Source organism: Camelus dromedarius, chromosome 5, assembly GCF_036321535.1.
Source record: "Camelus dromedarius isolate mCamDro1 chromosome 5, mCamDro1.pat, whole genome shotgun sequence".
In the NCBI taxonomy this organism is placed as follows: Eukaryota; Metazoa; Chordata; class Mammalia; order Artiodactyla; family Camelidae; genus Camelus; species Camelus dromedarius.
In genome coordinates this window covers 70,434,173-70,458,435 of record NC_087440.1, presented here as the reverse complement: position 1 = coordinate 70,458,435, position 24,263 = coordinate 70,434,173, and the positions used below count along the sequence as shown (strand labels likewise).

Genomic DNA, 24,263 nt, shown 5'->3' with positions numbered 1-24,263 from the left:
GCCCAAAGGTGGCAGTCTGCCTTCAGGGACCCTTGGGTTGGGCTCCTCCCATAGATAGACTGCAAGGAGGTCAGGTGGTCACATGCCAGGACGCAGCTTTTCCAGGCCTCGGCAGAGTTCAGTAATGCCACTAAGCGCCATGCTGACGTAATCCCAGTGAGGCAGGAGAGACCTGGGTGGGGGAGACCCAGAGCTGAAACCTTGCCTCAAGTCCACCAGAGCTGTCGGCCTGCAGGCTGAGGAGGTGCCGACACAGTGACACAGGCCTGTTCCTCTCCGTCCTGTGCCCACCGTGTCTCAAGATGGCTGCTGGGATGCGGCTGGGGCAGTGGGTACAGCAGGCAGTGGCAGTCCAAGGGACCAAGGGATGAGACGGAGGGAGGCTGCTGAGGGGCTGCATCCGACACCTTCCGTGGTGATCCCTGTCGCTTTAGGCTCCAGCTGGCTCAGCAGGGGCCGTGTGTGTGGGCAGGCCCTGTCCTGGATCTTGGACAGTGCTGTGGGTGAGGCCAGAGGGCACTCGGCCTGGGAGTATCTGAGGAGCAGGAGGACATGGGAACAGGGGAACCAGAGCACACTGGTTTCCGGCTCTGCCGAAACTGGGGGATTTGAAGCCTTGGCGATGACCCTGAGCCACTGCTGCCCTCAAACTGTGCTCACAGTGGCAGCCTGCGGAGCCTCAGGGAGCAGGCAAAGCTGTGTGTGCCTTATCACAGCTTCCCAAAGGAGGCGGCGTCTTCAGCAGGACCCCGACTGCCTGTGTCCCTGAACCACACGTTGCCCCAGGAGAGCATGAGGAAGGCACCGCCTGACATGTGAGGTGCTCCTTGTGTTTCTAGAATGCCTTGCGGGGGGCTTGGCCCGCAGCAGCAGCACCCAGCGCTGGCCGTCTGGACAGAGCTGAGTAAGTGTAGTTGTGTGAGGGAGCCCGTCAACCTGAACAACCATTCCACTCACTGGCACCTTGCACTGGTCCTTCTCCCGTCTAGGGAATAATCCTAGAAATGTCTAGAGCTGACAATCTAGAAAGTATGAGGCAAGGAGGAATGGAAAGTGGAAGGTCACAGTGAGGTGATTTGGGGAGGAAAATCAAGAAGATACCTAGAAGAAGGATTGAAGCTTCTTTGAGAAAATCCAGCTTCTCAAGCACATTAACACACCACGGAAAAGAAGACACCAGCAGTGTGAAAGAGGGAAACTGTCTTGCCAAATTGATTTTTTAAGACATTTACTTAGAAAAATAACCCTTCTGTGCCCTCCTCCCTCTGTGTCAAGGGATGTGGTCGTTTTCCTCGATGCGACTCTGGATCGGGCCTCCCACCCACGTGGAGGTCCAGCCCGCGCCCTCGGGCGGGCGGCCACACTGCCGGGAGGCGTCAGACACTTCCAGCTGCTATGTCCTGTGCTCAATCCTGGTCCAGGCCTCTGCCCCTGGGTCTCCAGGTGGAGGGAGGCTCTGAGGGACGAGGGCCTCCCGGCCACAGTCTGTGTGCCCCTCCGCATGCCTGGGAGCAGCTGGGGTTGGGGGCTCTGCTCTCCCCCACCTCTGGGAGCTCAGGGCTGGAAGCGCGGGGAGCTGACGTGAGGCTGGTGGAAGGCGTGGGCGCTGTACACCACCTCGGGGGGCGAGGGGGCGCCGGTGACCAGGACGGAGCACAGGGGCTCGTGGCTGCTCAGCACCGACGTGAAGTACTTCATCTCCTCCGTGAGCTGCTTGATCTCCTTCCGCAGCGCCGCGTTCTGTTTCTCCAGGTCTTCACTCTCCTGTGAGGGGGAAGGATTGGCATGGCCGGTTAAAGTCCCGGCGGCGGGCATCAAGGTTGCGAGGGGGTGGGGGTGGGGGGAGCAGAAGTCTGGATTAGGTGTTCACTGGCACAGCCATAGAGGAGGGCATTGAATTTTTCTGCACATGCGCGTGTGTGCACATGTGCATATATATTTGTATGTGTCGGATGTCTGGATGGTGCATCCGTATAAGCGCGTGAACATTTGTGCGTGTATATGCATCGCTATTATCTTGAAACTCATGAAATTGCTGATATTTGTCTATTTTGACCTGTAAGAATGGCGCTTTCATATGGCCCCAGCTGGTAGAGATGTATGTGTGAAGGCATGTGTGAATTTGCTTGTGAGCGTGCTCCTTTGTGTGCAGGTGCACCTGCACGGGTCTCTGTGACTGTGTGAGGGTTGAGAGGGTCAAGTATATGTTAAGGGAAACCGGCTGGCAGGCCAGAGCCTGGAAAAATGGGAAAGAATTTGTGAGAACATCTTATACTAATTTCACTCTTTCCCTTCTCCTTTGTACCTTGTGTTCTCCAAGGGTTCCCAGCATTTGCATTTAGTTTGCATTTGCAAAGTCCATGGTTAATTGTCTACTTCACCCAGATTCTAGAACGTTTAGGGTCTTTCTAAATATTAAATGATCAAAATCTAGCAGTGTTGGATTCCACGCCATTCTGCTCTCCCAGCTGCTTGTTCTGAGAGCTCTGGGTGTGTCTCAAGCACCTGTGCTTCCTTTTTTCCAGAAACACCTTTCTCCTGTTGCTTAAGGAAACCATCAGATCCATGCTAATCAGGAAAACTCGGGATAAAGAGCGCTGACTACTGATCACATCATTAATTAATCAACAATCACCCACTGGTAATTAGCATTTACTGGAAAACAATACCACCTTCATAAACCCAGGGGAGTTGCATTTCTGATGTGATTTTCAGGCTCATATTTCTTGATTCAAACAGACTTTCTCGGCTAAATCATTGATGCCCACAAAGGAAGGGAAAATGACACTGGAGATGTAAATAAATTACATTTCAACTCAAAAAGTGGCCTAATATTTGGAGTCTAGGTCATATTTTTCTAGTTCTTTTTGACTTAAGTCAGTATTTTCCAAACTTGCCATATCATTAGAATTAATTTAAAGTCTTGTTAAGACTATAATTTCAGGTCCTTCCTGAAATCTAGAGAGTTGAACTCAGTAGGTTTGGGATTTGGGGTGAATTCTGGGAATCTGAATTTCTAACAGGTGTCCTGGGTTATTCTAACGATCAAGTAAGTTTGAAAATACGAGTTAAAATGATACTAAATGTGTTTTAATTATTCAAGCACTTATTAAGTGCCTGCAATAGAGTCTGAACTCAAGTGTTTGTTGATTGACTGCCTAATGACATTAGTTGCTGGACCAGAAGTTAACTCAAAATTACAGCAGGCAGTGAGCCAATGTGAGATAACTTGACATTTAAAATTTGCCCTAAATAATCAGGAGCATGAGCTGCAGATTAATGAGAGAGCTAGTTATACTGCCAATTGTCCTAAGCCATGCACCTAGGAGTTCTTTTTAAGTGGTAGAGGAGCATATGATTGTGGCCTTACCCATCAAACCAGCTTCCATCTGTGTGAAGGACAGATGTAAGCATGCTCAGCCTCAGCCTGGTATTTCCTGCATGCGGCACTGACCTAGAAAATGTGCCTAGGTCAGTACAAAGGAACTCTCTCTCTCTAAAATGAGGTAGCGGGGTGGGATACCAAGAGCCATGATGGTAGAGTCAGGGGCACTGGTTGCTGCTTCTGCAAGGTGTGGCTGGCTCGTTCATTGGACCATTTAGTTGTTTCCGGGCACATCCTAGAGGGAGGGCATCCCCTCTTTACCGAAAGGTAAGATAAAGCAACACATGAGACTGGGGTGGGGGGTGTTGGTAAGACGGGAACTGGGGGCCGGGAGTCCTGGCCCCTTCCTTTAGCCCTTTTCCTCGCCCCCTCTGAGAGTTTCCACTGGTGACAACATTTACTGTAAGTTCTGTGCTCCGAAGAGCCTGGGCAAACCCCGAGGCAGAAGGGAGGGGTGGGGTGGGCGGGCCGCAGGGACCAACCGCTCTGACCTTCACTCCGCCTAGAGGCCGGCCCAGCTTTCGGGAAGTGACTGCAGGCTCTTCCTCCCGAAGGGAGCCCAGCTGAGCTCTCTTAGGCGTTCTCCTCTCCCTCTCCCCGCCCCAATGGCTCGCAGATCCCAGAGCTCCAGGAAAACGTTCACAACCGCTTCTGCCTCTAACCAGAAAACAACCGCCTGTGACAAGAAACTTGTCTTTACCTTGGGAAGCAAGATTGCTTCCTGCTAGGGCCCCAGAGAAACCCGGGGGCCCTGCAGCCAGCCAGACACTTACAGAGGAAGAGTCTGACTTCCCTTGCAAAAGGAAGTGGCCGATCTGGGGCTGTCATTCCTCCACATCCCCACCTGCCATTGCCCGGTGCATTCTGACCCTCCCTGGAGTCATACCCTGGAAAGTGCTCTCACGGGGAAAACTGACGAAGGCGGCCATGGGAGCAGCTCTTTACCCAGAGGTACCATGACCACACCCCCTCACTTCTCCCTAAATTCCCGACAGGAGCTGGACACCTAGAACTCAGTGATGGGGGAAAGGAAAGGAATGTTTGGGAAGTTAATTTCGGCTCTAACATCATGCCTTCTGTTGAGGTGGGGGAGGGGTGAGCCTGTCTTTGGGCTTCCACGCAGCCTGCTTTCTACTTTCCAGAATTCATTTAGGTCCTTCAGGCTCCTCACCATAACCCTCTGAGGTGGACCTAGAAGGCCAGCTGTTATCATTATCCCCACTTTACAGAGTGAGTGAGACCCTGGGACAATCCTATTCTGCATACCCCCTAAAATGACTACAGGCTGTTGTCAGCAGCTGCTGGGAGAAAGAGCTGTAGGCTTCACCTCAAGGCACTTATATTCTCAGAGGTCTAGAAACTTTGAGTGAGTGATTGAGCCAAAGCCCCATAACCACGTCGGTGCACAGCAGGGCTGGGCTCGGGACTTCCCCACCCTTAGCCCTGCGTCCCTTCTAGTGCACCCACTGCTACTCCTGAGAGACTGGCAACTCAAGTGACCAAAGATCTCCAGAGATCTCTAAGACATCCTTGGGTGCCCTAGAGCCTCCCAAAAGAAAACTGGGTCTTGGTTTGGGTGATCCTTAAATACAAGAATCCTGATTTGGACACACTCCAGTCACGGAGCTGATCATCAGCCTCCTGCCCTGAGCTGGAAAGGAATCTCTTGTTCAGCCACCCTGTTAGAAGGCTAACTTGGGTCCAGACCGTCCCCCGATGCGCAGCGAGGTCTGGAATACACGACAATGGTGAGCTCCAATCAGTTAACTGTGACTGGAGTCCTGGTCCTGGTCCTGGCTGGGTGACCCTCAGTGACCCGCTTTCCCTCTCTGAGCCCCAGCTGTCTCACTTTAAAACAAAAAGACTGGACCAACACAATGATTCTCAACCTTGGCCACCCATTGGGATCAGTGGAATCCCTGGAAAGCTATGACAGTACTGATGCTTGATTCTGCAGTGATCAGTCTGGGTTGCACCTGGGCATTGGGTTGTTGAGGGCTCCCCCGGGGATTCTAAAGTGCAGTGAATGTTGAAAACCACAGGATTAGCTCTCCAAGCCCTCTCCAGCTTTCAAATATTTCAGATTTTAAATGGACTACCTGTGTGTATTAGCAAATTAGAGCCTCTGTTAGAAATTGTGTGTGTGTGTGTGTGTTGGGAGCAGAGGTATATAGACTCACTTTACATGAGAAAGATTAATAGAAACCAAATTTTGTTTTTTTGGTTTTGGTTTTTGCAGGGTGGTGGGGGGAGGTAATTAGATTTATTCATTTATTTTTAGAGGAGGTACTGGGGATTGAACCCAGGACCTCGTGCATGCTAAGCATGCGCTCTACAACTTGAGCTATATCCTCCCCCTAAACCAAATTTTTAAAAGAATAATCCTGCCTGACTTAATAATAACTAACATTTATCAGGTGCTACCAATCACTCTTTCAAGTACTTTACAGTTATCATTGTATTCAATCGTTGCAACAACCCTATGTGGTAGATGATATTGTTAGCCACATTTTACAGAAGAGGAAAACCTAAGGTACAGAGGAGTTAAGTAACTTGTTCAAGGTCACACAGCTTGTCAGTTGCAGCACCAGTGCTTGAACTGAAGCAGTCTGACTTCGGAGTCTGTGCCCGCCATCCTCCCTAGCATTTGAAGTCTATTTACATCTTATAATATTTAGTAATTATCTCCTATGAGGCCTCAGCCAGACTGACTTTCCAATTTTATCTTCCCTCTTTTCCCGCCTCATGCAAATGGAGATGCTAATATTCACAGTTCACCCTCACCTACGAGGTTACTTGATGCCACCGCTACCACGAACCACAAGCAGATTGGGGGTGGCTAAGGAGGAGGCTTCTCGGGGGTGTGGGAACATTCTGGGAAATTCCCTACTGGAGGGGCCAAGGAGGGGGTCACTCTCAGAGCTCTTGAATGGTGGGGAATCCCCAGGCAGGTCCCTTACCCACAGGGAAGCCAGCGGGGACCAAGGACAGGCTCTGACCCAGGGCTCCAGCAGGGACTCTCCAGGCCCTTCTGAGCAGGGCTTGGTCCTCCTTCCTGCCAGCTCTGGTTTATTGCCTTGACCTTCTCCTTGAAATTTCTAATCACAGTTTCCAGAACGGTGAAAATAGTCCCTGTGTATTTCCTTCTCAACAGAACATGCAGTCATTTATTGGTAAGGTGACATTTTAGCTCCCACCCACACTTCAATATGAGAGTAGTGTGTGAAGCTCCTGTCCCCAACACCCAGCTATTTGTTCAGTCTCCAGCAGTTACCAACCCTTTCCCCCAAGTGCAGACACAGGGTGGAGCCCGCCATTCCTGGAGGAGTCTGAACTGAGTGGTAGGGCACTTTCCAAGCCATAGTACAATCTCACACCAATCCTGGGGAAATTAGCCACAACTTCTGCTCCTTACCTGATGAGGAGAGAAGAGGAATCACTAAACTACAGGTCTTTGAGCTGAATAATTCTGGAGTAATCTTCACTTTCATGCCCTAAAGCTGAAGCTCCAGGACCGTCGGCACCTTGTCATCCTCTGATGCTCAGCCACATCAGCCATGCCCCACAGGGCCCTGTCTGGGGTCCTGTTGCCTGTTCGTTGGCTTTCAGGATTATGATGTCATTGACCTCATATGTGAGAAACACTATAGGTTGGCTCACAACATCAACCCCAAACTCCTTCCCCCTGCTTTCCTCTAGAGAGGCTGGGAAAAAAAATCCTCAATTACCCAGCTTTCCCTGCAGGTAGGGGTGACTATGTGGCAGATTTGACCAATGAGATATAAGCTGAAGTAACGGGATGGGGGAGTGGGAAAGGAGCTTCGCTTCCCAGGTGAAAAGGCAAAGCCTCACCAAAGGCCACTCTCCCTGGACACAGACTGATGCCTGGAGGTTCAGAAGCCATCTTGCAGCCCTGAGGATGAAAACCACATACTGAGAGAGAAGGAACTTGGTTCTTTGATGACATCCTTGCACTATCCCTGGTCTATCCACTTCTGAGCTTATTATATGAGAAAAATATAAAACATAAACCATGACTTATCGATGCCTCTGTTTGAAAGTTTTTCTATTACTTGTTAGCAGAACAGAATCCTGACTGCTGTATCGGGTTAGAAAGGTTATCACTAGCAAGCCCAATTTTGAAAAACAAACAACTAATAACTGCCATCAATGTCAAAGTTTGAATTATTATTTTTTTAAGCTGCCAGGCCTCTGGAACAGAGTGGGTATATACCCTCCAAACTGCCCCAGATTCACTCCACACATTCTACCAGCTGACTGGCTTCACATGTCACTCAACTGTGGCTGCACACTGCAGTTACCTGAATAACTTAAAGACAACAACAACAAAAAAAACACTTAATTCCTGGATTTCACCCCTGAGAAGTTCCAATTTAATTGTTCCAGACTGGGTCTCAGGCAAAAAGATTAAAAATATATGTATAGTTCCCAGGTGAGCTGAATGAGCAACCACCCTGAGAATCATGTTCATAGTGGATTCCTCTTAAAAGTAATATAATAATATAAATACATATAATGTTTGATTTTGTAAAATTTATTATATCATATTTTATATGTTTTTATATTTTAATTTTTAAAATATATTTTATTTTCTAACATATAGTGTAAATAATATAAAGAATGTTAAAGAAGTGGGTGAACACTTCTAAGTCAAAACATTTTTCTAAAAGTAAATGGAGTGGGGAGGGTACAGCTCAGTGGTAGAGCGCAGGCCTAGCATGCACAAGGTCCTGGGTTCAATCCCCAGTACCTCCATTAAAAAATAAACCTAATTAACTCCCCCTCTAAAAAATAAATAAATAAATAAAAGTAAATGGAGAGGGGAGGGTATAGCTCAAGGGGTAGAGCACATGCTTAGCATGCAGGAGGTCCTAGGTTTGATCCCCAGTACCTCCTCTAAAAATAAATAAATAAACCTACTCCCCCCCGCCAAAAAATAAAATAAGTAAATTTTTTAAAAAGTAAGTGGCTGTTTAAGGCAAAGAGTCTTAGTATTACATTACTTTTATAATTGGTGAAAACAGTTCCAAGTAGGCCAGAACAGTTCATTCTTATGATGGAGAGATAAGGGTTAGGGCACATATTGGAATCTCATTAATGATAATTTTATCAAATTAGTTGTCCCCTAGATTATTGAGCTCAGTGAGGGGAGGCGCTATCCTCGTCTGCACTGTTTTGTCCTCAGTGACTGGAACTGTGTCTGGCATGTAGTAGGTGCTCAAAAATCATGTTGCTAGACTGCCAACTTGGGAGTCTAATAATGTCCCGAAGTCTGAGGCCTGCCTAAGTGTGTGATGTCCATGAAATTTCCCGGGGAGCGTTTAACCAAGCATTTAAGTACTTTTAAAGCTTGTTTTTAACTCTAAGATAGTTGCAAATGAGTGTAAGAGATGCACTTTTTAAAAAAGGCCCAGGTCAAACCCCTGCTTAGTAACATTTTTGTTCCCCAAACTGAAGCTGTGGGGTGGGGGCAGCAGAATTACACCACTTTGAGAACCCTGCTGGCAATTTTCCTGGCTTAAACTTGACCTGCCCCATCCATACCAAGCAAAGGAGACTTGACCAGCTGTGGTGAAAAAACAGTTAGTGTTCTTAAAGTTTTTATAAACAACTGGAAAGAAGGGCATATGTTTGCACATATGATAATGCATCTGACATCTTCATCCAGTTTATTCAAAGGAAAATGCCAGCCTCTCTGTAGTAAATAATTAAATATAACATTCTCCCCCAAACAAAACAAAAGGAAAAATGTACTATTGCTTTGTTTTTACATTTGCTCTCCCATTAACTCTCAAACAGCCCAGCGACTGCTATTGCTTCCCATTTGGTAAATCAGAATTTAGCTTCCTCCATATTCCCCTCCCCCACCATCCTAGCAGGATTTGAATGACTCCTGCGTGTCTGGTTCCTGCTCCCTCCGGCACTTGGCCTTTGTATCTGAGCTCCTTCTCATTCTCTCACAGTCCCTGGTCCCACAGGGCATCTTCCTGACCCTTGCCTGACCCCAGCCTGAAGGCTCTGCTGAAAGCACCCTTTCCCCAGATCTTCCCAGGCTCCTTCTGTTTGACTCATATTTGATTTCAAACATCAGGGTCTCAGAAAGACCTTCCTTGGTCACTGTCCCCATTCTTGTCCCTTAGTCACTTTCCACATTGCACTATTTAGTTTTCTCCAAAGCCCTCTTCACTTCATGTGATTAGTGTGCTCGTGTACTTGTCAGTTTATTTTCCAGTCTGACTTCTAATTGAATGTAAGCTCCATGAAGTCAGGAACTCGGTCTGTCTTGTCCTTGCTGAATTCTCAGTGCCTAGGAAAAACCGTAGCTGGCATGTCGGAGGCACTTCATATATACGTGTACAGCAGAATGAATAATTTCGGCTAACATTAGCTCTAGTACTGGGAATATGGCCTTTGCTTTTATCATTTTCTGGACTACCCCACCTCCTTAGCAATAAGGCATATTCTTGTGCCAGTTGAGTACCTGGAAAATGGTTACGGGGTCATCTGGTACAGGCAATTGCATTTTGGCACTAGAAAGCTAGTTCCCTCTGCTGGGCTCCAGACTTTATCACTACTCGAATTTTCATAAGACCTTAAGTCACCCTCCTGGGTTCCCCTAAATCTAGGCTGACCAGATGCTTACTGGGACAGTCCCAGTTCATAGCTATTGTCCTAGTGTAATTTTTACTAGTGCCTCTTTCACTCTCAAAAATGTTCCTATTTGAAGGATAAATTATAAGATCCCCATCAAAGCCTGACCCTCAGATTCTAACTCAATGATATTTTCTCTGTTCTCATTCTCGAGTTCCTCCAGAATTCACTCAGCTCTCTATTTGATCATTTGCTTATGTTTTAAGTAAAAAATATACAGCATAACAACATTAAAGGTATTTTTTAAAAATTATACCCACTCATGATTCTAGTCTTCTTACATGACTCTTCGTTTGTACACGTTGCCATCTTGTCCTTTTTAACAAACTTGAATGCTTATTTTTATAAAGTCTCAATCAGGTTACATATACAATTTGTACTTTCCTTTCTGTCATAATTTTTCCATGCTTACATAATCACTGTAATTATTATTTTTAATGGCTACATCATAAAATAGATGATCCACAAGTTACCTAAAATGTCTTTTTAAGGCTGGACATTTTGGTTGCTATCAAAATGTTGCTATTGTAAATAATGCTGCAGTGAACATCTTGACCCATATTGGTTCTTGGTTTTTGTTCAATTATTTCCTAGGATAAATTCCTAGGAGTGGGATTACTAGGCCAAAAGGTACAATCAGTCTTCTAGTTCATGGTAAGTGTTGCTGTAAAGGGGTTATGTAAGATATATAATGGTGGCAGCGAATGTATATATTAATTTTCCTATAAATTTGTTGGGGTTTAGGAATCAGAATTTTAAATAATTTATTTTGCCAGCTAACTAAAGGTTTCTTTCTTAATTTCATTTTAATGTTACAAGTTACTGATTACTAGGAGGAAGAACTTTTTATGTGTCTGTTCCCTAGTACGGCGTTCTCAGCCAAGGACAATGTTGCCCCTACCCCCACCAGGGAACATTTGGGAAGGTTTGGAAATATTTTTGATGGGCACAACCGGGAGGTTGAGGTGGTCCTACTGGAATCTACTGGGTAAATGTTATATATTACAATTCACAGGACCAACTCACTCCTACACACACACAAGAAAGAATTGTCCAACTCAAAATGTCAATAGTGCCGAGGCTGAGAAACTCTTACTGTGTATTGTTTTCATAATCAGAATAGAAAATTAGGTTATTTTCATTTTGATAGGAAAAATGTTACGTAAGCTTTCTGTTCATAGCCTCTGCCCACTTGTCTACTGGAGTCTTGATGTTTTCTTAAAAAGTCTGTTCTGTCTATAGTATTAAGATTAAATCTGCATTTATTTAACTTGACACAAATCTTTCCCCCAATATGTCATTGTCCTTTTGATTTTGGATTACAATGTTAAGACTTTTTTTAGATAAAGAAACATTTAAACTTAGCCTGTCTCAACCTGGGACTCTCTGCCTTTCTGGTCTCTTGCTGTATACTTGGGTTCAATTGCTGAAGAGTGTCCAGGCCATTCAGACATTCTGACTACTGGTCTACTTCTTGGCTCATGCTTTGCAAAAGGACGTGTGGGAGACACACCATCTGCAGAGTGAAGTCCTGTTCAGCAAAGCAGCACAAAAACAAAAGCAAGCGGAGGGAAGCAAGAGGTTTGGGATCTTGGGTGTCCTTGGTGAAGACATCAGTGTCTTCACAGGTAACACGGCACAGTGGCTTAGAGCGACTATGAGTTTCCTTTTAATTTCATGATTTCGTGAACAAAGGAAGATGACTATAGTTACTGTTACTCTCTCCACAAGCTACCATGTGGACCCATGGCAGGACCCTGTATAGATACCTCCCAATGTGTGGGGGACTTTTTCCCGTGGAACCAATCTACGGCCCCAAGATTCAAGGAGCCAGACTAAGTCCTACAGAAGAGACTGTGTAAACCCTTAGCAGCTGAGACAGGGACTCTTTCGTAAGACTCCCTCATTCTTTTCAAGTGAAAGTAGCCTGGTAGCTGCTGAAAACAGCTTCGAGAAGACATCTGCTGAATGGGTGCCATCAATTTCTGACCTGGGACCCATAATCCCATGTAGACAGAAATTCCCTACAATGCCAAGACTGGTATGGAGCCAGCCTCCTTATAGATATGCCTCCCAAATGTAACCGCACTGACCCATAGTCAGTGGGATGAGCAGCTAGGGGTGGTGGATTCCTTAACATGTTTTTTCTCCCTAAGTGAGAATAGTTTAATCTTTATCCTAATTTTTTAAATGGTACACATTCATCATAGTACAAAAGAATGATAGAAAAGTACCAAGAGTAAGGCGAGCTACTCAAAACTCAACCACTCAGAAGTAACCACTGACAGCATTTTGGAGAACATTCTTCCAGACATGTCTTTATGCATGCAAACATGCCTCCCAACCACAAATTTTACATCAACGGGATTATACTCTGCATACTTTTTGTCACATGCTTTTTCATTGAGTGCTGTCATTGACATTTTGCTATGTTAATAAATACACACCCACATAGTCATTTTTAGTGCCAGCATAAAATTCTAGTGTCTGAATATGTCATAATATACTTTACTCCCCAGTAGTTGGGCATATGTCCAATTTTATAGCATTGATGAAGTGTTTACTACCCACAAATAATGATGAATTGAGCATCTTTATGCATCATTGTTTCTTCAAACTCTTGTGAGTGGAATCGCTGTACCAAAGGACAAGATGTTAATATTTATTGCTACCCAGCTTTCTTTCAAAAATTGTTTCAATGCATATATTATTCTATTGCATAGAGAAAACATTACTTTCTCAACCAGGCCTAATGATGGAGAAGGAAAAGTGTCAATTTTGAACAATGTTGTTTAAAGAACAACAACAAAATAAATTCAGGAAGAGATTCAAGGAGGATCAGTTAGTGGTGATGAATACATCTTCATGAGGGTCCAAAGGAAAAGGCTGTGCTGCCTAGTGGTCAGGAAGATGGGTTCTCAAGTCAGACAGACCTAGTTATAAGCTGTATGACCTTGGACTTAACCTAATATTTAAATGACAAAACAAGGTTTTGGTGCAGATGAAGTGACATATTGCAGGTAGTGCAAGTAACACACAGTGTTTGGGTCATAGTCATGTGTTCAGTGAATGTGTTTTTAATAAAAAGAAGTTCATAGCAATAGAGGCCCAAGAGAAATGTCTCTTTTCCACAGATAGATCAATGATTTTACACTGAACATTTTTAGAGCAGAACTAGCTAGACAGAACATTCCTTCTGTGGTTTTTGTTTTGTTTTATTGTGTGTGTGTGTGTGTGTGTGTGTGTGTGTGTGTGTGTGTGTGTGTGTGTGTTTTAAAACCTATGACTTCTCTATGCCAATATACCTTATGGCATGGTGTTCTAGAGAGAGGAAAAAAAACTACAGGAGTGAAAAAGGACCATAAGCAGCCTTCTCTCCCACATCTCCCCAGAAGACCAAAAACAATAGTGTCTCCTTCTAAGGAGGCCCAGGAAGTTAACGTCTTTGCTGAGCTTTGCTTCCTCCATTATTCAATTTTCCTCCAATTGTAAATACCTTATTTCTCACAACGTCAGCTTATAGCTTCATTTTATGCATAATTTATACTCATGATGTTTATTATATATGACATTAAAGATACACTCTGGAACCTGTACATCTTTCTCTTTTTAAAAAAACTAGTATGAGACTCCTTCAGCCCCAGGCAAGCACCTGTCCCACCCCCTCTAAGGAAGTACCTGAAGTTCCAGTGTTCAGATCGGGCCCTGTTACTCTGCTGTCTCCAGTTCCATCCTCAAGGCCAGGTCTGACATGTCAAGAGCACAGGTCTGGCCTAATATTACTGTCCACCCACCACCACCTCTACTTTTAGCCTTTTCGTGAACAAAGCTTCTCAATTGTTTTCAATTCTCTTTCCCACTGACCTGGGACACTGACTCAAAATCCTTCCTGCTACAAGGCATCAGAGAGCCACTGTAACTAACCAGCATAACCACACAAATGAAGCTGATTTGCCACCCCTAATAGTGGCTCACCTAGTACTGTAGACCTTAGGATTACTCATTACAAATCCCAACTGACAGTTGGTTGTCCCAAAGGACTGAGATATTTATGTACGATGTTCAAGGGATAAAATGTCACAGTGGAAGACTATCCAATGTTTTAAATCAAAATTAGAAAAGAAATTGTCCTAATGTATATGTAGTAATGATTGATGTTGGGAATTAAAATATCTACATTATAAATATGAAAGCACATGATGAAAACATCCAAACTATACTAAAAATGTAAAAAAAAAGAAATAAAGAAAAATATCTCTCTCCTGCTTTGGATATTTTGTCCTACTTTTCAGAAATAAGTATCATTAACAATTCTGGGGTGGGGGGGACTATTTGAAAATTCTAAAGTTTATACACATATGCACATAAATGTTTTTCTTTTTATTAAACATACATATGGGGGGGAGGGTATAGCACAAGTGGTAGCGTGCATGCTTAGCATGCATGAGGTCCTGGGTTCAATCCCCAGTACCTCCTCCAAAAATAAAATAAAACCTAATTATCTCCCCCACATCCTGCCAAAATAAATAATTAAATAATACAAAAATAAATATTAAAAAAAACATACATATGGGAGAAAACTTCATACGATACTCATACCCTTTTCTCTTAAGAGTATAGAAGCTTGATAATCTTCAGATTCGCACATCCAGACGTGCCAAGTTATTTTAACAACTTCATGGTATTCTACTGAATGAACAGACTGAAGTTTATTTAATGAGTCCCTTTCTGATGGATATTTAGCTTGTTCCAGTCTTTGCTATGACAAACAATGCAACAATGAGGATCTTTACATGTGCATAATTGTGTGATCTGTGGGTATGTTTGAAAACAGACTCCTAGATGTAAAATTGCCAAGTTACAGGGTATGTGCTCTTATAGTTTGGATGGACATGGTCAAACTGCCCTCTAATGGAGCGGTACCAACTTACACTTCTAGTAGTGTGTGGTGGTACCTGCTTCTCTATCACCTTGGCAACATTGTATATGAGCAATGTTTATCTGTTTTTTCCAATCTGACAGGTGAATCTCATTGCTTTAACTGTTATTTCCCTAACTAAGTGACGTCTAGCATCTTTTCTATATTTATTTGCCACTTATTTTTCTCTTTCTGTAAATTGCCTGTTCCTCATCACTCATGTTTCTTTTGGGTTGTTAATTGTTTTCTTATCCATAAAGCTGTCATATATTAAGTAAATATGCCCTTTTTTAGTCAGATGCGCTTCAGATGCTTTCCCAGTCTCTCATTTCCCTTTGATTTTGCATATATAATACTTTGAACAGTATAGAAATTTTCACTTTTTACATACAAAGGTAATGTATATCAATCTTTTCCCTTCTGGTTTGCATTTTAAGACTTCACTCCAAGATAAATTTTTTTAATACTCATTTTTTCCCCAAATTTCTTTAGTTTTTTTCCATGCATTTAACCTATGTGTATGTTGTATAAAAAAATGAAGACTCTAGCTTTTTTTTTTTTTTTTTAAACAAAGGCTAGTCAGTTATCCCAACACTATTCATTGAATAATTTAGCTTTCTCTCTCTGGTTTGAAATACCATCCTAGACATTTTGCAATTGCACTTATGTCTTAGGAATTGACATATGTATTTGGGTCTTAAATTTGAGCTTATTTTGGGGTCTATTTCTATATTCTATTCTGTCCAATGTTCTGTCTTTTCCACATTGCTTTGACTTCTGTATTTGAAATTCACTTTAATACTTATTCAGCCAATCTTCTCTAATTACCCTCCTTCTTCAGAGCTTTCCTGGAAATTCTCACAGGTTTATTTTTCACCAGGTACTTAGAATAGCTAAGCTAGTTCTCTTCCAATGCTCAGAAAATCCAATTTTATTGAGATCACATTAAATTAAATTAAATTATTAAATTTCTAGTTTAATTTAAGGGAAATTGCTGTCTTTACATAAGGTATATCCTTCCCTTTATTTGATTGTTTTTTAAGTCATTAGAATAATTCTGAAGTTATTAAAAATTAAGTCCTGCATATTTTTTGTTAAATTTATTCCTTCCTTCCACTTGCTGTTGTTGGTATTGTAAATAGACTCTTTCCTCCTAATAAATTTTGTAATCTAATTTGCATATGAAAAGTTATTGCTTTTTGTGTTAACTTTGAAAGCTGACTGGATTCTTATTTTTAATAGTTTTTCAGCTGATTATCTGGGATTCACTTATTAGTGACTAACACTTTTGAAAGTGAACTGGTCAAGATATGACTTTCTCCTTTTTAATCAATGCCTTTACTGTACCTAACGGACTCTATTGTTGACTGCGGGAAAAAGGAGCTGAGCGTGATGAGTGCTGTGTTAGACACCCAAGCAAAAGAGAATTAGAACAGAAAGTGTACTTCATGGATATCACAGTTATGAAAAGAAGCACCTGACCCAGCTTATGTGAGGGGTAGTTAAGGCCAGAGATGGCAGGAGATTAAACACATCGTTGAAAGCAGCAACATCCCTACTCTGCTATTTTGAAAGCAAACACATACAGCGTTTTGGTGTAAACCACTGATAGGACGATACTGAAAATGTTAAACAGTAAATATCCCACACTCTCACTAGAGAAACATAATACTTCTTTTGGTATTTTAAGAGAAGTAATAGTGACAAAGTTGAAACTGAGAAAATAATTGTTACCCCAGCATGTATGAGGCTTGCACACTAATACAAACCTGGTCCTTATTTGGTATTGTACTCTCAGTAATTTCTAAACTCTGGTCTTTAACGTCTTGGTAGATGTCCTATGGCTGTGTATGAGGACCAGAGGGTGGTTCCAGAGCCTCAGCATGGGGAAATTAGCATGGAAGGGAGTCAAGGGCAAACCAAGCACTCAACCCTAAAATGCTGGTGGTAAAGCAGGAGGTTTTCTACCTGAATCACAAACATACTTAAGAGGATAATGGATGGAGAAGATGGGTGACTATTGTCAGAGAGGAAATGAACATTTCAGATCACAGCCAAACCCTCTGTTTGATGGTGGCAGATTCATATGTTGCTGCCAAAAGCTGCTACCTGAAGTCAAGAAACATAAGTCACACTGGCTGCAACCCCCAGGATTGCTGTGTACACTCTAAGGTGTCTTATGCACTGGGCAAAAAGTGAAGATAAGTGCCATGGTGCTCAGAAGAAAGGAGTGGGGAGGAGTTTGTGTCCACGTGTGAGAAAGATGGGAACACTCTAGAGACTGAGGCTGGGGGCTTGCATGTGGACATGGGGGACTACACAACTGGTGGTTCCACAGACCCCAAATCCCAGAGTATCCCAATACGGCCATGACTAGTATAAGCAGATGGGCTAAAACTTCTGGTTCTAACTCTTGTCTTGCAGAGAGAGAGAGTGGAATTAGAGTTGAAAATCCTTCCACAGCAAAGAAGCATATATGTCACCCTCTTTGATACATCCCCAAAGGGTTGAAGGAAGACCAGGGGGTTGAATTTCCAGGGAGACAGGAGAGCAACTCAAGATAAGGAAGACTCCTCTGCTCCTGCTAGGAGGGAGGGGGCTCTCTGTCACTAGAACTGAGCAGCTATATTTTGGGGACCATTTCCAGGAGTAGAGTGTCTTAAGCATCAAAAGTGTGTCTGAACTTCCCAGTCTTTAAGAACGCTTTCAGCCCTGAGATTCTGTGATTTATACATAAATATAATTTTATATACATAAAATATTAGTTGTGATTATCTTGCTTCTTAAAATAACTATTATTAACATTACTCTTATTATACTTAAAGATTTTGCATATTTATTATATGCCAGGGAGTGATGCTTGAGTTCTTTATATTCACTATCTCTATGAGGTAGTTACTGTCCCATTTTCCTGATAAGGAAGCTGAGTCTAAGGGAGGTTAAGAACATCTCTAAGGTCTGAGATCGGTCACACAGATAGCATATTGCAGAGCTGGGTTTCAAACTGTGTCCTTCTGACTGTGGTGCTGCTGAGCTATACTTAGTTTCCATTTTTTTTTTTTGTTGTTGTTGTTGTTGGTTTTGGGTTTGTTTGTTTTTTTTAATATTACAAACTTAAAAAGCTTATAGCAGCTTGTCAGTCTCAGGACATTGTCTACTTGTACAAAAAGGTAGGTTTTATCCTTTCTATTTATATTATATTTATATTATATATACTTATATATTTATATTTATTTGTTCATTTGCTTGTTTTAAAGAATACTGAATTAGAATCAGACTCTGATGGAGACAAAGTGAGTGATCATAGATTTTCAAGCTTGAAATAGTAAACTGGTGTGTTGTAAGCCCCTCAGCCATAATGAAACCCTGGAGAACATGTAAGCAGCAGGGTCACCAACAACTTAACACTTAGACTGCTGATCACAGTTATCAAAGAGAAGAACAGACTAGGTGTTCATTCATTCTTTTGTTCAATTCAACAAATATTTATGAACTTAAAACTATGTTAGTATGCAATGGAAGATATGTTGAATACATTTCAAATAAAACACAAGCATCCAATCAGAGATCTTGGCCTGCTCTCTGCTTCCTTACAAAGCTAAAAGAAGCATCTTTTTTATCTAAAGCTACATCTTACTTTCTCTTGATAAGATTAAAACAGCTATTCTAACCAGCCGATTATCAAGCTAATCTTTCAAATAAACATAAACATATACATTTTTGGTGCCAATTGCCCATTTTACAATTGGAAAGAATTACCGGGATGCTAGAGGTTTAGGAATGGACCTCCTCAGAGGGAAGGACAGGAAGGCAGAGTTGCCAGAGAAAGGGCTGAGGGGCTGGAAGAGGAAGGAGCCAGTGGAATAAGAGTTGGCTGAACAGGAGCAAATTACGGGGCAGAGTGGAGAGAGGTGGGGTGATAAGGTACGGGAGATAAGGAGGAAGCTTTATAAAGCACACAGCTGAATTTAGAAATACTAACTAGGATCTTGGGCCACTGATAGAAACCTCAGATCACCCAAGGCCCCTGCTCAAGCCAGGGGTCAGGGCCTTCCCTAGAAAGTGTGAGACTAGAAGCAACTCAGCCAGGGTGGTGACCATCCCAGATAAGTGCATTTGAAACTACATCTTTCACAGACCCCTTGGGATAGCCATAAAATAGAAATTTTGAAATAAAATCTTAATAATGTTCAGAAAAATGTGTAAGGTGCAACACCCTGTGGAACTCCTAGTCCCAAATACAGGGCCCCGCTGGCCTCCCAGGGGATGGGAGTATATGTGGTCCTAGCACTGTTGGGTGATGGACTCCCCCAAAGCATGTAACATCTTCTAAATTCCTCCCCAAGGTGGTCCTGCCTTCTGCTCTCTAGGTTCATGAGGGATGGAGCTCTCAGCTACCCTGTCTCTGAGCAGACGGCACTGCCTTCCACCAGCCTCTGCGCTGCCCACACTCAGCTCCTATCCTCCTGGGCCGCTCAGGGCTCATTTCTCTTTCAGCCTCCTGGGCCATCCCTTGCTATAGAATCTCTTCAAATCACTCCCCTCCCTGCCTCGCCCACAGCCCTCACCCCTCCACTTACTCCCCCATCCCCACACAGGAAGACTCAAAGCTATGGTGCAGGCATCCACGATGGTGGGGAGCAGAGCCTGCAGCTCAGGAGGATAAAGAAAGTTCTGAACACTCACCAGATGGAGGGTGTCAGCTTTCTGTGTCTGCCGCTGCCGGCTCTTCTGGGCAGCAATGCGATTTTTCTCCCTTCTCTGAACTTTTCTCACATCGTCAGATGAGTCCTGGGAAGCAGGGATGATGAGAATTAGGCAAGCTACCCCTCTCCTCCGAGTTAAAGCAGGCTCTTACGGCATTTGATACCCAGCCATCCATCCTTCTATTTCTTCATCTTGATTTGCCCATCTACCCTCTTTACCAAAAGGCTGAACCCAGAAGAGGACTCTGCCCTACACTCTGTGACACTTTCTTAGGTCTCTACAATGTTTTTGGCCAAAAGTTACAGGAAGAGGGCAGAAGAGCTTGAGGCCTCAGTAAGGCTGTATTTGGAAAAAAGATGGTTAAGGCGATGAAGTGTGTTTTATCACCTCTCCTCTTCAGGGCTGCTCCACCCTTACCCTCTCAGTTTTGGCCTAGAACTTTGCTATTTTTTCCAAAACTTCGTTGAGCACCTACTGTGTGCCAGCTTCTGTGCAAGTGGGTCCCCCCCTCAGAGGCACTCTTGTTGAATTCCCCAATTCTGTGAATTTGATATAATTATTTCCATCTTGTATGTGCAGCAACTGAGGCTAAAGAGCTTGCCCAAGTGCTCACAGAAATCTGGGTGCTACATCTTCCAGTGCTAAGTCTGACACCTTTCCAAGCTGCCCCCGCCCCTGCCCCCCGACCTCACTGGTTTGTACCCCATGTGTCTTCTGCAGCACCCTGAGCTGAAGTCCCCATCTCAGAGCTGCCCCTTCTTTCCCTGCATTCCCATCATTATGCTCAGTGAACTTGACATTCCTCATGGCTCTGAGCACAATATCCAGTACAAACTGGAGGCCAAGGACAGCTTTCCTGGTGGCAATTACCTGGCTGTGGAAGGTAGTGCACAAGGGGGCCTTTGGGTGTTCTCTAAGTACACCACACAGATGGGCATGTGCTCTGCTTGGGCAGAGAGGTTAGCTCTGGCTTTCTGCCAGAGGCTGCAGGATAAGTGTAGGAGTCTTCTTCACCTCCTGCCCTGTCCCCTCTCATGTCCCCACAGGCTAGAGGGACACAGTTCCTAGGGCAAGACTGCTCACCTAGGATATGTCTCAACAACCTGCCCAATGCTTCCAGGCCATTGCAGCTAGAGGGCACTGGGTTAGATAGGAAGGAAGTGCTCTTCCTCTAAGGGGGATGGGGAACCGGGTTACCATGGAAGCCATGAGTAATTTCCTTCCTAAGAAGAGTACACACTTCCAGGCAGTCTGAACCACTCTGATACCATCTTAAGCAGAGGACTGGGCTGTTCATCCTCTAGAGGTCTCCACCAGGACTTCTACTTGCCACTCTGCTGCTAGGTACTGATGACAGAATCTGTCCAATATGTTTATATTTCACTTGCATTTGGGCTGCAGCATTTTGAAAGCCCTCTTGGATAAGAATTTCCTTGCTAAGGAAAGAATTCAGTTTTTCAACCACAAAATTGGAGAAGAAATTGTAATCCACTGATGTATTGGATGAGAAAGAAGAGGGTTTCCTATGGAGAGGACTGTCAAGGAATGGGTTAAGGAGAAAACCCTAGAAGCTGTGAGGCAGCCAGGATGCCTCATTTTTTGGCAACCCTCAAGCTGAAAACTTTTACATTAGAAGTCACAATTTAGACTCCAAATGCTCGCAGAACCTCTGCCTTCATCTCTCTGGATTCCCTCAGAGCTGAGCTGAGTTCCTAGGGAATGTCTTCAACTCTCCAGAACCATCTCCTGGTTCACATCCTTCCTCCTCCAGCACCCTCTCTGCCGCCTGTGTTAACCACAGGTGTTGTGCCTGGCAGATAAGATAGATCTTCCTGGGCTGGTGTGGGGTCCTCCTCCTTCTGACCTAGCTTTTGTTCCCCCTTTAGTTTTCCCGATCCCTTTCCTCTCTGACCCCACCAGCCACCTCCTGGGCAACCATCTGGCATTGGGGTTGTGCATGCCAGCAGCCCGCGTTCACCTCCTCCTCTTATTTTGCTACTGCCTTGGAGTAAGATAGGCTCTTCCTCCAAGAGACAAGAGTTCTCTGGTACTCATTCTCCTCTTGGCTTCCTAGAAAGCTTCATGGAGTGAGAAGCCAGGGGCATCATCGGGGAACAGAGGGGGAAAAGGGGCTTTGGCAGGATGGGTGGAAGGATGAGGGTCTCCGCCAGTATGCACAGTCAAATTGCAGATCCCGTGTCTTAAGTCTAACAGGGTACCTGCCACCAGCCATCAGCCACCAGCCACCTCCTCGCCCCTTAGCTCCCTGGGCAGGACAAGAAAGTCTGACCCTCTCCCTTTCCCCCCCTGAGGAGAATCAGAAGGTAGGAGGAGGGAAGGGAGGACGCTACCTGCTTGCCAGGGGGTGGAGAGCGGCTGAAGCTGGAGTCGCTGCTGTCGGAGCTGTGAGGCATGGCTGCAATCTTCCGGGCTCTCACACAGCCCCGAATGCCTCTGGGCTCTCCTGTCACCAGGCAGCCTCCCTTCCTGACTGCTCCCAGGCCACCAGCCCACCCCCCTCCGCAGGGCCCTCCTCTGCCCGCCTTGCAGCCACCTCTGACCCCGGCGTCCTCCTCACTCTGGGGTGCAGGGGCTCTGCTCCCCACAGGGACATGTCGCTTGCTTTGGGGCTCGCGCCCTCTCTCTCTTGTGGTTTCTGGTAACTCACGCTGGAAGTCACATGGGCGGAAACTTAAACAAGTTAGAAGCTAATTTGAGAGAAAATACATATCTGGGAAAAGACCCACAGAATTATGTGAAAGAAAGAAAAAAAAAATACACAAAACCCCAGATAACCTTCCGACAGTTTGAAAGGCAGATCAGCTCTCTTCAATTGATGAAGATAAAAGAGAAAAACAACCCAGGGAGGGAAAAACCCCAGCCAGAATTAGCAAGTCCGTCTTCTGTCAACACAGGCAGAAGGGAGAGGACAGTAGGGAAACAGTTTCCACTGTCATCCGACTTGAGTTTTAAACCAAAATAAAGCAACTGGGATTTCTTTCTGGTTTTCACCTGAAAGCAGCTGCCTGTCCTGTCTCGCAGTAGGCCTTCCTCACTGCCCTGGGCAGCCCAGCCTGCTTGAGGGTGGGCTAAGGGTGAAGGGGCCCAAGGGCAATGGTCCTTTCCTGACTATCAAGCAAAAGAGGCTTTGGTAGGTCTGAAAGCCACAGGGGGTGTTCTGGAATTGGTGCTCTAAATGTGTATTCATCACCTTGGACTTTTGGCAGAGTGCTCTCTTTAGAGAAATGATGCCTCTTAGTTGAAGGTTTTTCAGGTCAGGATTGGCCTGGAATCTTAATGATTCAAGAAGGTCACAAAGCCAGAGCCAGAATGGAAAAATTGTAAAAGATAAAATAAAATAAAACAAACAAAATGAAACACAAAACAGTGAATGAGCACTGTATTTGGAGTCAAAACAGCCAGGATTTGAATTCTGCCTCTACCACTTAGTATGTCTATGGCCCTGAGCAGCTCACCTGGACTCTGTACCTCTCCCTATCTCCATCTGTAAATAGAGGATGATAAAACCTGCCCTGCCTACCTCTCAGAGCTTTTCAAGAAGCAAATCATCACATGGATCGGAATGTCCCCAGAGGACTGTAAAATATGCCACGAAGACAGCTGTTACTGGTAGTGTGACTAGCCTTGCCATAAGCAAGTTTGTGGAGTTCTCAGTAAGCAATCCCACACACACCTGGGCCTTCTGCCTTCTTAAAAAATGCCCTGCCTCATTCCCAGCATGGCCCAAGGCTAAATGCTTGCCTTGCTTAGTCCTAATGGAGAGGAAGTGTAAACCCCTAAAGGGTTTTGTGTCCACTGGCTGAATTTCTGCCCTGAGACAATATTGCCCTAAGGGTAAATTGAGCAAAACAAAATTCCTTCCCCCAGAAAGTTATATTTGTGTGGGGGAGGCAGACAGTAAATGAAGAAGTTAACATGTAATAGCAGATGGTGACCAGTGCTGGGAGGAAAATACAGCAGGTCAGGATTAGGAAATTCTGGGGGTCGGTGGGTTGCTATTTCTACAGGGTGGTCAGGAAGGCCTTAGTGAAAGGGGGACATCTGTGCAGATCCCCAAAGGAAAGGAGGGAGTGAACGGTGTGGGTGTATAAGGAAAAAACATTCCAGCAAGGAGCTGAGGAGGGACTGTGTTTGGTGTGTTGAGGGGAAACAGGGAGGCCGGTGTAGCTGGAACAGAGAAGCAGTGAGCAGCAGGAGATGAAGTCAGTGAGGTACCAGGGGGTGAGGTGACATCGGGCCTCGGAGAGCACTGTGAGGATTTTGGCTTTTATTCTGGAAGCAATGAGGAGCTCCCAGAGGACCCGCCTTCCCACTTCTACTCCGTGATGCTCTGCCTGAGCCACTGTTAGTTCCTCTCCCAGCACTTACCAAATTTGGTAACTCTTTACTTTGTTTTCCCTGGCTTCCCGCGTTAGAACGTTAGCTCCATTTGTGAATTTCCTTCCGCAAATGTTTATTGAGCACTTACCATGTACCCAGTTCTAAGTACCAGGGATACAGTTAGTATTTTGACTGTTTCTCTGAATGAGACGATGAATCAGTTCGTTTTGCTGCCTGACA

General features: G+C 44.5%; 1 protein-coding gene across 1 annotated transcript; it reads right to left on the bottom strand.

Annotated features, from left to right (window-relative positions):
* Nucleotides 1-1,211: 1,211 nt before the first annotated feature.
* Nucleotides 1,212-22,334, bottom strand: BATF (basic leucine zipper ATF-like transcription factor). Its single transcript, XM_010976473.3, has 3 exons — nucleotides 22,034-22,334; nucleotides 19,662-19,766; nucleotides 1,212-1,764 (listed from the first exon to the last, which is right to left on the bottom strand). Exons 1-3 carry the CDS (start codon nucleotides 22,094-22,096, stop codon nucleotides 1,555-1,557), a joined length of 378 nt encoding a protein of 125 aa, XP_010974775.1. The 5' UTR covers nucleotides 22,097-22,334; the 3' UTR covers nucleotides 1,212-1,554.
* Nucleotides 22,335-24,263: the final 1,929 nt, after the last annotated feature.

What these genes read in the sequence shown, in the direction of transcription:
- BATF (XM_010976473.3), bottom strand. Translation starts at nt 22,096, where the DNA reads ATGCCTCACAGCTCCGACAGCAGCGACTCCAGCTTCAGCCGCTCTCCA. An exon ending in CTCCACCCCCTGGCAAGCAG is followed by an intron (nt 19,767 to 22,033) that starts GTAGCGTCCTCC and finishes CCTGCTTCCCAG; the next exon opens with GACTCATCTGACGATGTGAG. An exon ending in AAGCTGACACCCTCCATCTG is followed by an intron (nt 1,765 to 19,661) that starts GTGAGTGTTCAG and finishes TCCCCCTCACAG; the next exon opens with GAGAGTGAAGACCTGGAGAA.